Source organism: Chamaea fasciata, unplaced genomic scaffold (assembly GCF_029207755.1).
Source record: "Chamaea fasciata isolate MVZ Bird 193981 ecotype frontalis unplaced genomic scaffold, bChaFas1.0.hap1 SCAF_2, whole genome shotgun sequence".
Taxonomy (NCBI): Eukaryota; Metazoa; Chordata; class Aves; order Passeriformes; family Sylviidae; genus Chamaea; species Chamaea fasciata.
In genome coordinates, this window is record NW_027094087.1 from 103466723 (window position 1) to 103483760 (window position 17038).

The 17038-nt window shown below is 38.2% G+C and overlaps 1 protein-coding gene across 2 annotated transcripts in view; it reads left to right on the top strand.

Moving 5' to 3' along the window:
* Nucleotides 1-17038, top strand: part of POLA1 (DNA polymerase alpha 1, catalytic subunit) — a 186526-nt gene that overhangs the window by 50813 nt on the left and 118675 nt on the right. For both annotated transcript variants that reach the window (XM_066176965.1, XM_066176966.1), the window contains exons 27-28: nt 15104-15136; nt 16707-16799. In XM_066176965.1, coding sequence (XP_066033062.1) covers nt 15104-15136; nt 16707-16799 — 126 coding nt within the window. The remainder of the gene's footprint in view (nt 1-15103; nt 15137-16706; nt 16800-17038) is intronic.

Here is a 17038-nt window from a genome sequence, read left to right on the forward strand (position 1 = left end):
ACCTGATACTCTGACGGCCAGGGGAGAGGAGAGGACCAGGGACAGGCTCTGCTGCTGCTATTGTCGTGCCCCCAGGCCAGGGCTGGAAAACAGGCAGCTTCCTTCTGAGGTGCTTTCATCTAACACAGTCCTTGTTTGGAACAGAGAAGCAGACTGATATCCATAAACACAGGCTTTTTGGTACTTTGGATGTGGAGGGGACACTGTGTTCCTAAGGTGGGCTAAAAAGGAGAGGAGGGGTGCTGCTCCACTGGCTGTCAGTTCTCCTAATGCCACGTAAGGAAAGTGAGGTTGTGATAAAGTAACTGCTTGGTGACAATAGGTAGATGCATGATAAATTATGTTAAAACATATGGTCTTGGCAGTTAACCTTAATCCTGGTGTTGGATTCATTTATTAATGTCTGTCCAGTGACCTGAAAATGCAAAGCACTGTATCATTGAGAAATGTGGACCTTGTTAACCGAAAATTTTTAATTAATTTTGCTAAAAAAAGGGTGGTATGCGTTTAGCTTGAGCTTTCACTCTCCCACCTGACCTAGTATTAGCTTTTGAGAGAGATGGGAGACAGGTAGAACTTGCAGATGAACTAATTCTGTGCTTGTATCCAGTGCATGAAGCAGATGCAAGTGACTGCTGCTGCAGGGGCTCAGCTGAACGACTTTGTTTTCAAATCTCCAGAAAATGAAAGCTTCAGCTGCCAAAAGAACAAAACAAAGCACCTGGTTTACCACATGGTGTAGGACATTCCAGCACTTGTGAAGAGGCAGGGTTGGCTTTAAGCCATCTATATTCCAGTGTCATTAGTAACTGCTGCTAACTGTTGGATTGAATTACTGGCTGAGAAAGAGCAAGGGCTTTTAGAGTCTTCTCTGCAATTGAAAATAGTCACATGAAGAACTCCCATTACTGACAATTTTATAAGGAATAAGGATCTCACTTTATCAGTTGCATATTTATTGGCTCAAACCATTTGAGGCTCATTATGCACATGTAGATAACTCGTTGTGGTTGTTTGAAAAGGTTCATTAGGGTCTTCAAGAATTCTGGCTTTATAAAAATCTAATTCATTATTTCTGCAGTGAAAGAGTTAATGAAGGATCACTTGTGGCTTTTAATTTTCAGCTAATTAAAAAGAACGTCTGTTTTTGCCTTGACACTTGTCGTTAAAAGTGCCAAATATAGGAATTTTTTTTGTGTGTGAGTTGAAGGGTGAGGAGGAGGGGGAAAAGTTACATGTAAATCATTTAGCCATTAACCTAATGTGGTGGATTTATAAATCCTATTACTATAAGCCCTTTTCATTTCCACTGAGGCCTGACGTGTGCTTGATCCTGCTAATGTAAAATTCATTCTGTCTAAGTGATTACTGAAGTAAGACATTTTAGTCAATTTTAATCAGATTGTGTGATACTTGCTTGAACACCAATGTTAAGTAAGATATGGACACAGTTTGGCCATGTCTTAATTAGCCTTACAAATCAGACTAGGAATCAATCAGCGAGCCAAGTCTATGAACCTTTTGACACGTAATGCTTTCTGTGGGGGAAGAACCATCTATGCTGAGGGCTGAAAATACAGGGCTTGGAAGCAAGATTAAGATTGTAATTTGGTGTTCTTGCATTATGGTATGCTTGGCAGTCCCTCACGGTGTGCAAGTCCTTGGTGGTGCAGCCCTCATTGGTGTTTCAGAGTTGAGGCCAGTGGGGTGCTTCCCACAGCCCATCATAAATTCCTGTCTCCGCAGCAGGAGCAGCAATTGGAGTATTTTTCCGAAGCTGCTTCTGCTCCAGGATACATCTATTATTTTGGTGGAAACGGGGGGTGAGGGACATCTTATCTTAAAATGTAACCTCCTCCCTCCAGGTGTTCACTGGGAACTACTGACTTGGATTCGTGGGACATCTGTGTTTCTTGGATTTAGCTGTCTCTGTTTTCCCTATAGGGAAGCATTAGTATGGAAGATTTGCCTCATAAGCCCCTCAAATATTGCTCACTGTTGAGATCAGAGGTGGTTTTTGTGAAATGTCATCCTTTGATAAAGACTTTTCTGTTTTTCCTGGATTATTGCTTTTTCAGTAGGCTGACTTGAGCCTACTGAAAAAAAAAAATCAAACTGATTTTTCAGTCCATGTTAGTTTACCCAGTTTTTGAAGACTCATTACTAGCCAATATTTTTTTCTGTTCTAATCATGTAGAATTTCTGTATTGGTAACAACTTTTTTGGTATTTTCTTCTAATAAATGGACCATTTCCTTTTATTACCAAGATACTTGAAAAACTTGTCATGTCCTTGAAGGATCCTGTAGAAGTCTTTGGTCTTTTTCCTTTTCTTTTGCTTATGGTAACTTCTGCAGCAGGAAGGAGAAGGAGAAGAGGGGGCTTGAAGTATATGGAAATTTAAATGTTTAGTACCAGAGACAGCAGATCTCTCCAAGTAGGCAACATCTTTTGCAGAAGTCCCAGCTGCAAATGGCATTTGTGTCAGTGGTGAGAATTTTGTAACCTGTTCAAAGATGGGTCCATTGTAAATCACCAGCTTAGCCTGGAGATTTGGCTTTGCCATTGTTGAAAAATAACCTGCATAATCATTTTGTTTTAAAGCTTGAAAATTTAACCACCAGCAGTCTTGGCAAACCGTTTTCAGAATCGCTCTAAAAGTTTGTATGATACAGACTTTGTAAATTGTTTTTATTTCTCAGCTTCCAGGCAATTTAAATATCTTTTCTCCTCTATCTAACCTGTTAAATTACCTCTCTCTGTTAGGGTGAGCGTACCTCATTTAGTCAGGTGTTACTTAGTCGATGATAGGACTGCAAGCACATGTGGAAGAAAGTGGGGAATGTGTTTTTTGCTTGATCTGAATGCCTCTTTGTCTTCTGTTTTCTCTTTCCTACGGTTACTGTTGGTCTGCCAGGTGTGCCTTTTTGAATGAAAATGAGAAACTTCTTTAGTGTAGATCTCTTACTGTGGTTGGGATGAGGCTCATTTGAAAAGCTTTGAAATTAGATGTTAATTACCTTTCTCTTCTACTGGATAATCTTCTGTACTTTAGCCAAATAAGGATAATCTTCTATACTTTAATCAAATAAATATTCAAATACTTAGAATTTGCCATATTTCAGCTTTTTGACAGTTTCTTACGTGATGGATTGCAGGAGAGCAAGTGCTCCTGAAAAGGCAGAACTTAAACAGAAAAAAAATCATAGCAGTTCAGGTGAATGGGACAGTTGATCCATTATAATTAAATGGAATTAGTCTGAACAACTATACAGTGATGGCCAAAGAGAGAACTGTCAAGGTTCACGTCAGCCTTTTAAGATGGTAGATGCCAATATCACAAGCCCATAAGCCAGAGAAGGATGCAGTGATATCCATTCTAGATCATATATTAGGGTAAGTTTTTCATTAATCTTGGTCAAATTGTGGTTGTTCTTGTGGTTGGTTCTTGACTTTGAAAATTAAATATCTTCCTATAATTCTATGTATACGTAGGGTCAAAATAAATTTCCAGGTTCGTAAACATAAGGTACCTGGGGTACTGTGTCTCAGAAAAGAACATGACCTGCACAAGAGAACAGGCTTCTCTTATCAGCCATCTTTCATATATATTTCTTGGGAAAATGCTTTAAAGACTCCTGTTTCACAGCTTATCAAGACTTACCAAAAGTAGTTTTACCTATTTCAGAAAGTAGCAATATGTCTTCAGTGTCCTGGAAGTCAGTGGGCAGGTGGGTTTTGGTGTTGATTTTTTTTTTTTTTTACCCAGAAGAGTTAATGTATTTTTTAGTGTGCAAAAAGTTCAGTATTCTTGATTTTTTTTCTCTTTTTTTAATGGGTACTCGACATTCTTCAGCCCTCTCAAGGGAATATGAATGGGCTTTTTTCATGGCATTTGTGTCGCTTTAATAATAGATTTTTGTGTGTGTTTGGTGGGTTGGTTTGGTTTTCTTTTTTTACTGAGGCACAGAGGAAGATCCATCTGAACATCAGGAAATACTTTTTTACTGTGAGCGTGACTGAGACCTGTCACTGCTCGCCCAGAGAATGTGTGGAGTCTCCATCATTGGAGATGCTCAAAGGTGTCAGGAATGGCCCTGGACAATTCCTGCCTGACCTGGGGAGCTGGACCAGATGACCTCCAGAGGTCCCTTCCAACCTCAGCCAGCTTGTGGTTTCGTGATTAAGTCTATTTTTAAATCCTAATTTAAGGCAGGCCTTAAAATACTAGCAAATTCTTACAGGGATTTTTATTCCTACAACATATCCCTATCTTTGCTTCTGTTTTGGGGGTTGGTTTGTTTGTTTGTTATTTTAGGCACCTGTAGTTGTCTAAGGGCATTAAAAAGGAGCTTAGCAACATTTGTAGTAGCAGTGGATGAAATCAAGCCACTGTCCACCAGTGCTTGTGGCTGGATTATTATGTTGGCACTAAAACTCAGGGCCCTGCAGGTCTCATTTCAGATATAATTCTAATGAGGATATTGAATGACTGGTGTGACAATAATGTTAATCAGTGCTGGTGCCTTCTACTTTAACTGAAAAGTGAGAGCAAGAGAGAGCTTTGAAAGAAGGTTTCCTTGGCATATGAGTGAAAGCTGAGTTTTTTATTAACAATTCAAACTCCTGTAATAAGTAGTAGGAAAGCTTATTAGCTATGTTTTTAGATTAAACAAAACCTTTAGGTTGTGATGTTCTTTCTTTTAACAGAATTTGTGGGATGAAGAATTTAAATGAAAATTTCTAAAGTCGAAGATTGATTGAGTTGGAGTATGTAGCACGAAATCAATCCTGTCAAATTGTAGGGAAATAAGTGAGACATTTATAAACATTGTTAATGTTTTAGAAATCTAGTTTTGTGCAAATGTATTTTGAATTCTTTACAAATGAGATAACAGTAGGTCTAAATGACAAATTAAAGATTTAAAAAATAATCAGCATGCCTCTCTTGTAGTAATGGATTTATGGAGGTAGCATGCTTAAGTTGCATTTGTAATTAAGGTTTTTCCATCATTAGAATAGAAATGTATTCCTGTTGAGCAGTATCTTTTTATGTGATTTATGTGGATTGAATGAGTGGCAAAACTCCGCTACTTTAATCTGTTATGTGGCTAAAAGTCAGTATTTGGATTGGATTCCTAGAGGGTCATGCTGAAAGGTTAAATACATTTGTCTGTTTTCTTAGTCTTCAAATTTCCATATTCTTTACAAGTAATAAACAAATACATGTCCTGTGGGATTGTACAATGACAGCTTTGTAACTTGGCTTCATTAGTAATGAAGTCATACCGCTGTTAATTTCAAACCTCTAAATACTGAACTGGGTGGGCTGTACGTGTTGTGCTTAACAACAGACTAATACATAAAAGAAACTTCTGAAATTATAATTTCTTTGCATAAGTTCATAGTCCTGAAAATTGTAACTGGATGCATTGATAAGCCACTAACCTCGTTCCATTTTTAAAAACAGTACAAGTGTCCTGGGTTATGAGACAGACTACAAATGGTATTAAAAATGCCCTAAACTACAATTTTAGGTAATTAACCAAGTGACCACTAGCTGCTGAAATCCTAAAGGCTGATAATAAGGTGGTCCCTTTCAGGAATTTGCTTTTACTTGAAGCTCATCTTTTCTCAATTGGAGTACTCCCAAAATTGTGTCATGGAATGTATTTCTGTTTCTGCAGGAGCTCTCTGACATCAAATGTGGTTCCATCCTTAGCTCTTAGGTGATTATGATGTATGTGGTGTGGTGAAAGTCTGTGGATAGGCAGTAGCTTCCAATAACATGGACCCTTTTATTCCTGTACATCCTTACAGGAAATACCTGGAAGACAAAGTCACCCCAACCCACCCTGCAGTTCCTATTCCTGACTGAGAGTTGCAAGCCCTATTTAACAAGCAATTTAGGATTGTTAACTAGTAATTTTCTTTTGTAGTTAGTTTAAAAATAGTTAAAAAGCTTAAATGAGCCTTTTAAAAAAATGTTATTTTTACATTATACATCTTAGAGTCGTTTGGTTGGCTAGTAGATTTTATTTCTGACATGCCTTGTAAATGATGACTTCGTTCTAGGAGAGTCTTTCATGTCCTGAGGAGCTCTGTCTTGGGCTTTGGTTGGTTGTTGGTTTTCTTGTCAGACATATCTAGGGAATTCAGGAAGCTCATTTTTAAGAGATAATCTAAAAAGACTGTCTGACTCTGACAGACTGTCAGGAGCTCTTTCCATCTGTATCCAATCCAGCTTCCTCAAGTGCTGTAAAGAAGTCACACTGAACAAATCAGAAGTATGACTGAGACTTCATGCTATTAACCATGCATGTTCCTCATTGTATTTTTTAAATCTTTGGAGCAATCCCTAGGTCCTGCCTGAAGCAGGAAATGTGAAGTGTGCTATGTAGAGCTGAAACAGTTTCACAGAATCACGGAATAGGCTGAGTTGGGAGGGACCCATTGGGATCATCGAGTACCGCTCCAGGCCCTGTGCAGGACACCCCGAGAGTCACACCCTGTGCCTGAGAGCATTGTCCAAATGCATCTTGAGCTCTGTCAGGCTGATGCTGTGACCACTGCCCTGGGGAGCCTGCTCCAGTGTCCAACCACTGTCTGGGTGAAAAATATTTTCATGATATTCAACCTAAACCTCACCTGACACAGCTTCAGGCCATGTCCTTGGGTCCTGTCACTGTCACCACAGAGCAGAGATCAGTGCCTGCCCCTGCTCTTCCCCTTAGGAGGAAGTTGTACCTGCAGTGAGGTCTCCCCTCAGTCTCCTCCAGGCTGAACAGAACAATTGACCTCTGTTGGCTCCTCATAAGGTTTTTTTTTTGTCCCTGGCACCACCTAAGAAGGCTTTTACCACACAGCTAAAAGTGATGAGAAATCTGCACACAGAGCTGTGTCTGAAGGCATGGAGGAAGTATCCCAACAAGGTTTGTGGGACTGAAGATTCAGATGCAGTGTAAGACAGAGTGGCAGGGTGTGGTGTTCCAGGCTGACAGCAGAGAGGAGGAAAGTCCATAAGTATTTGTAAAATAGCCTGCATAAGTAACATATTGTGGAAACATATCATAATTATTTTTATTATTACTCTGAGGGTAAATGAAAAATTAAAATGGAGGGGGTTTTTGTTTGTTTGTTTGTTTTTTTAAAGTACAGTTGTGAACCCTCTAGGCATTCTTATACACTTGATCTCTCATCTTTTGCATTTGAGTAGCTTTGGTGGAACCTTGAACATCCCAGTATGGCTGGGAAGCTGAATGTACAGGAACTTCTTGCTTAGTCATTGAGGCTCACAATCTGTCAGATCTGAAGCAGATTATTTTGAAGTGCAAGAGCTTTGTCTGTAACACTGCGCTGGAAGCACTCTGTTATTCACATGGGTATGCTGGAGGAGGCCCCCATGCTTTTGGTTACATGGTCCTTTCTGCTCACATATCCCACCCTTTGTTTGCCAGCATGGTCATGCACTCCTGCCCCTTTCAGTGCTGGTTCAAGGCTCTCTGACCAGCCTGGGAAAGCCTGTTGGCACAGATAATTTTGCCCCATTTAGGCAAATGGATCCTTCCATGTCCAAGCAATTCTTGGTGCCGACACCAGCTGCAGCCACGGAGGATGAATAAGTATTGTTTAACTTTATAAAAACACCTGTCGTGTTGTCTAAATATATCTAATTTAATGAAACAAAATTATATGCTTTATGAAAATCCTGCATGACATTTAAGAAATTAGGTAAGAGAACTTTCTTTGGAGGCTAATTAGAGGCTAAAATGCTTTTCTGAATTTGCATAAATGTTGCTTTGATAGACAATCACTTAGTCATAATGAAAGAACAGTTTTAAAGCAGTTCAAACCACTTATAAAGATTTTTTGATGGACGCAACATCCACACAGAATCTATTCATTACCAAGACTACCGTGTCGTCTTATCTCCCATAAAATGTCTGGATCATTTTCAGTGGATATTACCTGTACCTAGTCAGAGATTGCCTTGTTCTGTTTAGTGTAGCTATTGCAAAATGCCCATGGTTCTTGAAGAAAAAGGCTGTGTTGTTCACCTTTTTCTTTTAAGAATACTCATCAGGTAGTGCAAGTGTGTTCTGCATCTGTTTTTCTCTTTAGCACTTGATTGTGTTCTCCCAGGCCTTCCTTTTTCTTCAAGCACACAAGTTATTACTTGAAAGATGCTGACCAGAACAATCTTAGAAAAGTTTTAATTCCATTTTTTTGCTTTGTATTAAAAAAACCCCAAAAAACAAAGGGGAGGAAGATTTGAATCTCAGGGAGGTTTTTTTTGAATCTCAGATAGTGCACTGAGTTTATCTGCTGCTTAAAAAATGTTTAGTCTTTGGAGTATTAGTTTTATTTCTTTTACTGCTTTATAGACATACTTCATGTTTTTGAAAAAAAGTCTTCTCTGCTGATTCTGAGACATACTCCCTGATTTCTCCAGGGCTTCTATTTATTTGGCTGTGAAAGTAACTTTTCTTGGAGATGGGACAGTACTTCCATTTCTGTCATGTCAAGATTGAGAGACATGCTTATATATTGAAAGATAACTTTTAGCACTGTAGGTTTAAACCTGATGTGGAGGATGGTATGGTTGTTATTCTGTACTCTGGAGCTGATTTTGCTGTTATTCAGAGGAAAATTTCTGTGCTATGGTTTTAAACCTTGACTGGATTCCTACTTGTCTAAGAAGGAAACCTTCATTAATTATTAATTAATTTCAATTCTTTATTGTTCTTGTAATTTCTTTTTTTCTAGTGAAAGACTGTATTTTGCTGAATGTGTTAAACCTGTTCAGTTTAGGAAACAAAGCAAAGCAAAGCTTTCCTGTCTAAATGTTTGTTCATTCTACTGAAACAAATGCTGTTGTTTTCTCTAAAGAGAATATACTTGTCCATATGCATTTAAATATTGAAAAATTAAACACATGTTTTGGTTTTATTAGGAAATAGTAAATGATGCTTGTCATATTCTTTCTTAATTAGAAGTGGTTTGTGATACAGTTAGCATTTGATACATTTGCAGTCATCTTATTAAGCAAAGCCAACTTTGCATCTTACAGTTAAGTACAAAATGTTCATCAAGCACAAACCTATTTTATGCTTTGGAATAAAAAAAGAATCAGAAAAGTTAATGAGCCAAGATTCTTTTGAGTACCACATTCTTCAAGGTGTTATAGATGGTGTTGATCTTGTTTCTTCATTAAGTGAAACAGGGATCCCTGTTCCTTCATTTGTTTTAGGTGTTCAGTTTTGAAGGAGTTAGTAAGAAAATAACTCCATGGGTGGGATGTGAGCCCTGATGCTTCTCTAGGAACTGTGTTTCGTTTCTCTAGAGGGTTAGGAAATGCCTGGGCTGTGCTAATATTTTTCACAGCTAGTTATCACATGGGCATTGTATTTCTGCTGCTCCTGGGAACACAGAAGACTTCTGGGATGTGGGTCCGGGCCAGGTCAGTTACCTTCTATGCACTCAAGTGTTCAACTTCATTGTTGAGCACTCTGTTTCTCTGTTTCTGAGACTGTAAAATCATTTCCAGCACAGAGTTTTTGTGCATATAGGTTTGTTTTGTTTTTTGTTTTTTTGGGGTTTTTTTGTTTGTTTCTTTTGCCTGCTTGGTTTTTTGTTTTGTTTTTGTTTGTGGGTTTTTTAACTTTTGTTCAGTGCTTTTAAGAGTATGTTTCATTGTTCGTTCTTTCATCCTAAGACCAAAATAACCCTTTCCAAAATAGGCAAAATTTGCTTTAGTATAGCATGGTTTTTAATCTATTGTGTAGAAAAATCAACAGCTTCACAACTTAATAAGAAAACAATTCTGGTTCTCCCATTCTCTTCAGCAAAGCTCAGCAAAAATACTTGAAATAGAAGTACTGTAGATTTTTAAGGATATAATTGTTTCTGGCACCAAGGAAGCATTGTCTTCAGATTTTAATTTGGTTTGCATCATCATCATCATCATCATCATGTGTTTTATTGTCGTCTTTGCATTTCTTATCAAAATGTGATAAAGGTACACGTAATTTTTTTTTGTATTCAGCACATTTCTGTTGCTGCCTTTTTTGTGTGTCTTCTGTTGTTTGTGAGGCAAAGGATTCTACCTTTTCTTGGCACGCAAGCATATGTCACTGGATCTTTGTGTACACTGCTTCAGCCCTTGGAACCATTCTTCCTTAGGTTTTGGTGCACCATCCAGTGCTGCTGTTATATACAGAAGCTGTGAAAGTTGTATTACTGTCTGTCAGCTTTGCTGGGTGGAGTATGAACAGTTAATTTCAGCATTTCTGAAGCAAAATAAAACCAAAACAACATAGAATGGAAAACTTTGGCAGTTCAGGGTGTATTTCTCATGCTGTTAATGTTTCTTAAGAGTATACATTTTGGAGAAATGTAATTTTGAATGTATTTTCTAAGTACAGCAAATACTCAGTAAAAGCTCTTTGAAACAAACGAACTTATTAACTACTTGAATCTAATCACCCAAAACTTTTCTAAATCAAGTCCGTTCTCTGATAAAAAGACTGAATTGTGATTCTTCATTCTCTGTGGCAAACAAGGCCTCCATCTTTCTTTCACTCGTGCTTAGGGCATATATGCCTTTTTGTCCGGCAGTAGAAACCTTTTCTGAAAATCCTCCTTAATAAAATCTTTTTACAGCATCCTGTGACTGTAGTTTATCAGTGCTAAAGTCTACTTGCGACAAAGTCCTAGCAAAGCTAATGAATAGGTTACAGAAATACAGAGGTTCAGAAATACTTAGATTAGTGAGTAGTGTTACTGGAACACAGTTTTCCCAGCTCACTTATTCCTCTGCCCCATGGGAAGGAATAGCTAATATGAATTACTAAGGCAGGTGACAGAATTATTTCCTTACTATATAGTTGCGGAAGTAAATAAATGAGATGGAAAAATGTATCAGGTCTACTCTAGATAAATACAGATAGTTTTTAAAAATACAGTTCTTTACAAGTCCTTAAGGCTGCTTGTTTTTCTCCTTGTACAGAATGAGTGCACAGGGAGTGGTGTGGGTTGGGTTAGTTTGTTTGTTGGTTTGGGGTTTTTTTTTTGTGTATGCTTCTCTGGTACAATGTTTTCGTAATGATTGTGCTCATTCTTTTCTGTCTGTTTTTAAGTCTTCCCTTCTGTTCCTTCACATCTGTGACCCCAGGATTTTGCAGAAAATGTGTGTTTACAGGAGAAATCTTTGCATCAGCATATTAGTTTTGTATCCCATCTTATTGGTTGTAACTCTTGTATCTTAGCTTGTGTCCACAGAAGCATGCTCTCATCAGAAGGTACTCTTCAGAGGTTTTTAAATAGAGTCTTCAAAAATACTTGATAATAAATAATAGTAAAGCTGTTCTTTTTAAATTTATTTATTGTTAATCATTCCCTGTCTTTAAATCACCACCTCATGTAATTGAGCAATTAGTGAGTTGGGGTAGGATTAGAACAGGGAATTTTGTAGTTTGATGAGAGCTTGTGTGCAATTACAATCTTTAAGTTTATATTGACTTGCAGTTCATGGGTGAGAGAATGTGTTGCTAGTCTTGCTTTTACAAGAAAAAAAAAGTTATGAGTTTCACGGATGTTCACTGTACTGAGAAGCTCACAGGTTTTTAGAAGTATATGTTTGCTGGGGGGAGGGGGCATGGCTGTACAGATGGGTTGCCAGGCAATTAATTCTTCCTACTTGGAATAGGAGACAATCCAGCTCTCATAAGCAGTGCAGTATTATTTGCTAAAGGAAACTACCCAATACCATTTTCCCTATTCTCTTCCTTCTTTCTTCTGTCTTCCCACCTCCCTTCCTCTGCTGTGCATTTCTGAGAAACTGCTCAGGATTGATATGATAGCAGAGCTGTCATTCTCTTTAACCAAAAAAAAAAAAAGTCACTTTTATTCTAGGTATTATAATAGAGTCCCATTAAGGATGTATTGCTGACTGAAATATTGGCATGAAGGGCTCTCACTGAGCTGAGCCCAGGAATTAAGAAGTCAGGAAATGGGCTGCTGCATTGCTAAAGAACCTTGTGTGACACAGTATCTCCTGATTGGGGGGATCATTACTGCTATTATGACTCGACTTGCGTAGGAATTTTAAATTTCATCTGAATGTCAGTAATAACCCTCTTAGCAAATTATCCTGAATAAAATCACGAAGGCATTTTATATAATAGGTGTTGAATTACTGGATAGATTTGCTAATTAAATACTCTTTGTTCTGCTGCAGTTGACATTACAGGGTAAGATCTTGAACAATTATTCTCAACAGCTGTACTTTGTTAAGGGAAAAATTAACTACAAAGTTTATTTTTTTTCTACACTTGTAATTGGCAGATTTTTGAAATGTGCTTGAAGAAATTCCATCATCCAATTGGTAATGAGAGGATAAATATGCAGGTGTTGCTGTGAAATCAGATAACTACTGACTGCCTTATTAATGATTTTAGCAATACTTTTTAACCTTCTGTTTTGTAGCTATTGGCACTTACAAGTGATCTCCTGTCAGAATGGGTGGCACTAGCATATGCCAGTCACTTGATGAAGCCAACTTGTCTGTGACCCTCTTGTTGTGATTACCTACACCCACTGCTGTCCTCAGGGTCAATTGAGAAATGGTTTTTGCACAGCCAGACAATTTTTGTGGCAGGGGGTATTCCTTGTATTTTTTAAAAAAAAGTTATCTTTCTCATTATTTATAGAATTATTTCAGAGAGTGAAGTAGAAAATGCCAGAGATTATCAAGGAAAATTGATAGGCCTTCCTGTCTTTTCAGTATAAACTCTTCATTTTGGTCTAATTTTTCAATTTTGTTTCAGGGACTCCCGTTTGCTTTTGGAGTACTAAAGGAGAGGTATAACCTTTCTCTGTAGGAGTTACTTAATAAGTGAGAGGAAGGGTTGTGAGGTGGTGAATATGTTGGAATTTTGACTACTTTATATGAAATTTGATATCATGTACCAGTGATATGTCTTTAGAATAATTTCAAAACTCCATAGGAAGGTGGTGGGGTTGAATGTCTGAATCACTCACTAGGAGATGAATAGGAGTGGAATACCTTCTTTTTAAGCTTCCAATTAAAATGCAATTGTGTGTGTCTGATGCCAGTGACAGGTACAGCCTAGCAGGAACCTGCAGTGAAGGCTCACAGTTTTCTTGTTCTAGAAAGAAGACTCAGGACAACTGAGCTTTCTGCAGTTTTGGACTTCACCAGAGTTCAGGCATCACATTGTCTGAGTGCCTAGTTTGCAGCACTAGTGGATGGTCGTTAAATCAACTGGATGTTTTGAACTTGACCCAGAGTGTAAATCCGTGGATATCCATATTGCATGGGGAATAACCCTGATAAGGACATGCACTGTGAGTTCAACTGTGTCAGAGTTACATCATAGTTTGGAACTGAACCTGTCTTTAAGTGCCTTGAGGGGAATACTTTCAGTGCATAGTTGCAGACAAAACCCATCATACTTGCGCTGTGGTTGCATAAAGGTTCTGAAATACTAAAGAAACTTGCCATTAGTCTTGAGGAATGGCAGTGTTGTCATCCTGTTTGTGTGCTGTTGCGTGGAGGTGGAGATTTCACCTGTTTCAGAATTCCTTGCTGGGATAGCAGTAGTCAGCATCACAATAGTCAAGACTCGTGGCTTTATTATAGACTCCTTGGCCCTATGAAAGCAATGAGATTTCCCTGAACGTGATCTTATTCCCACTGGGCATGGACAACTCTTGCCTGTTTGTCCATTCTCTTTCCTCATCTTTGCTGATTTCTACTGCTCAGCTCCCTGTCACTGGCTTCTTGACTGCAAGTCTTAATTCTACCTTTTGGCAAATATGGCCAAGGTGTATTGCAATTTAACGTGAAAAATTGTAAAACTGAGGCTAAGTTACTAAATTTGATATAAGCTGTTGAAATAGTGTGTTGCCCGACTGTCTTTAGAGTTCCAGATTGTTTGGGTTCACCTAACAGACTGTGGTCTATCATTGCTGTAACAAATCAATCCTCAAGAAAATTTAAAGTATACATATATATGACTAGCAGGGTTAGCTGAAGAAAAACGTGTTTATGCTGAGTGGCAGTGGAAAGGACTGAAACCAGGGAAGTGGAAACTGGAGCAGTGTGCCAGAGCAGCAGGATGTTGATAAGAAGGAACGTGGGGAGTACAGTGGAAATGTGGCCAAGTGACTGAAGGAATGGACCAGATGTTGGTTCTCATGCAGCTGTGCAGAATTCACCAAGCTCTTCCTGCTGCTGCAGCTACACATTTTTTTTCATTAAGCTCATTTGATTGTCCCTTTTCTGTGCTTCAGCTGTACCTGTGGCTTCAGATGATGTGCTCTTCCCACCCTCCACTAATAGTGCTGAGCACTATTAGAGGTGGAAGCAGGAGCCTACTCACATGAGGTCTCTTTAGCTATTTCTCAGGTTCAGAGAGGTGCTATTTCAGAGCATTTGGGGAACTTGGGATGCATTCTTGGTTGAGTATCAAGCCTGGTTACATGCAGATTTGCCCACTGAATCAAGGGTAGATTGTGTCTTTATCCCAGCTCTTTGTCCCAGTTCTGGTTTCCATAAGGAGTTTTCTTTTTGATGACCCATTTTGAGATTGTTACAAGGGTATTCAATGTTTTGACTAAGTCGTCTTATGTGAGCACCATCCAGGCTGGACTGAATAAGACAGGATGTTTTTGGGAAAAACTTCAGTGACATCAAGAGATAAGATGATGGATATAAAGGCAACCACTGACCTAAATTACTGAAAGAGACTTAATTCTGGCACTTGCTGATTAGGTTGTGTTTAAGCCATTTGATTCAGTGTTCTTTTTTTCTTAAGGTAGAATGTGTGCATGCACATGCAATTTTGAGATTTGTTTTAATCTTGTTTTAGGGGAGTTAATAATAGCATTAATACAAGGTCAAACAAGAATTTACTCATGTAATAGGAGTATTGAGGTGACTGTGTGTTGCCAGGAGAGAGGTGGTTTGCTTTGTTTTGAAAGGTGAGAGCATTTGGAGTTAGCAACCTAATGGGTATGTTTGCATGTGTTAGCCTGTAATTATATCATACGCTAATCTTCGAATTTTTTTTTTATTTTAGATTTTGATGCATACCAAGGAGATGGTGCAGAAGGTAATGCTGAGCATTTTCATTAAACAACAACACTTAAAGAGCACACCTGGTGAAATTTTTTTATTCTAGGAGAACTGTAACCCAAACAGACCTGAAATCACTTCTTAGGATGCCTGGTTTACAAATGTAATCCTTCCTGATGGATTATAGCTTTTTTTCTTTTCCTACCACAGATATGATCTGGACCCTGCTTGAAGCCTATGTGGGACTGTTTCAAGCAAATTAGCAACAGTGCTAATTAGAGTTTACTCATAGACCTGTTATACCATGTGTTCTAGTGGTTTATTATGGTTTATTTTTTGGCATCCTTTAAACTCTGTCACAGGGTGGTTTTTTGACTCTGTGGAGTTTAACATGGACATAGCCATGTTGCAGTTTTACAGCTGCCTTGGTTTTCCACCACTAAAAATGTCAGGTTTTAATTTTTTTTTAAAATTAATCTTATGCAATTAGATACATCTGCCAATTTTTTTGTTCTTGTTGTGACATTTACAAGTGTTGGCAATTTTTATTTTCACCTTTTTTTTGCTACTCCTTTTGTGTGCACCTCAGACTTTATGTTCCTCGGTTTGTCTAGAATTTGCTCTGTTATCCAGAGTATTATGGAAGCATGGCTGGTGTTTGAATACAGTCTTCTCCAAGTAGGGCATTTAAATTGTTACAAGGATCAGAATCAGAAGTGATGTGAGAGGCAGAGTGTCAGTCAAAGAGAAGGGGTTCAGTAAATGTTTGTGTTCATCTCTGGGTGTAATTGTTCAGTAGAACCTGAGAAGATAAAACTTGTGGGTGATATTACCTAGATCCTTATCCAAAAGGAGCATTCCCTGAAAGATCTGCTGCCCAGGGGAGGACAAACGCAAGTGGTTGGATTAGGAGAAGTTAAAAGATGGGAGAGGGAAGATGGAAATATGAACCCTTCTGCATAATCTGAAAGAGTGAAGAAGAGCAGCCTAATCTGGACAGTGCTGTGGTATTCTCAGTTGCTGTCATCCACTAGCCAGTGCTTTCACAGATTGGTTTGAAATACAGAATCTAAGTATTTTTTTCTTTTTTTTTCTTTTTTTTTTTTTTCCCCCCCAGTAGTATTGTGATGGCTGCAAATGGGTTGGGATACCTGACTGTGGTATTACCTTTCAAACATTTTAGCTGACTGCCTTGTCACTGAATTTGTCCAGCAGTCTTGTGGAAGTGATCTTCTTGTGTCTTTAGCAGTCCAGAGTTATTTCTGATCAGAGTTCCTGCTGTTTCTCAAGATCAGACTTGTTCACTGACTTATTTTTCTAGTATTCATTTAGTAAAATTTTACCTACATATATTATGTACACAACTGGACGGTGGTCTTTTTAACATATCAGTGGCTGGAGTTTCTTTATTCTCTTTACATTCGAATAGGTTTTAATGAAATGTACAGACCTATCGGTAACTATTTTTTATTTTCTTACTGGTATACTTTTTAGTGTTTAAGGAGTAGTATATAGATAATTATATTTTTGAACTTTGAATGTTATGTGGGACTTGTAGAAGATGGAGTGGTTCTTTTTTGTTTTTCAAAGCAATTTTTTTCATTTAGATGAACCTTGAAGTGATTTATGGAGACACAGATTCCATTATGATAAACACTAATAGCACCAATTTGGATGAGGTCTTCAAGCTGGGGAATAAGGTAAGGAACTTTTCCTTTCTGAAGATTTCCTACATAGGTCTGTGTTGTTACTCTGAGTGGAGCAGATGGTATTAAGAGACGATTCCGTGGCACAAGCAGAGAATATGGATGAGAAAGAACTTCACAATGTATGGAACCTATGAAGGAGTAAAATCTCAGAGTGCCCTTTTTCAGGTGTTGCTATTCTATGCAGTTTTAAAAGTGATTAAACTAAACATTTCATTGCAAAAAAAAAAAAA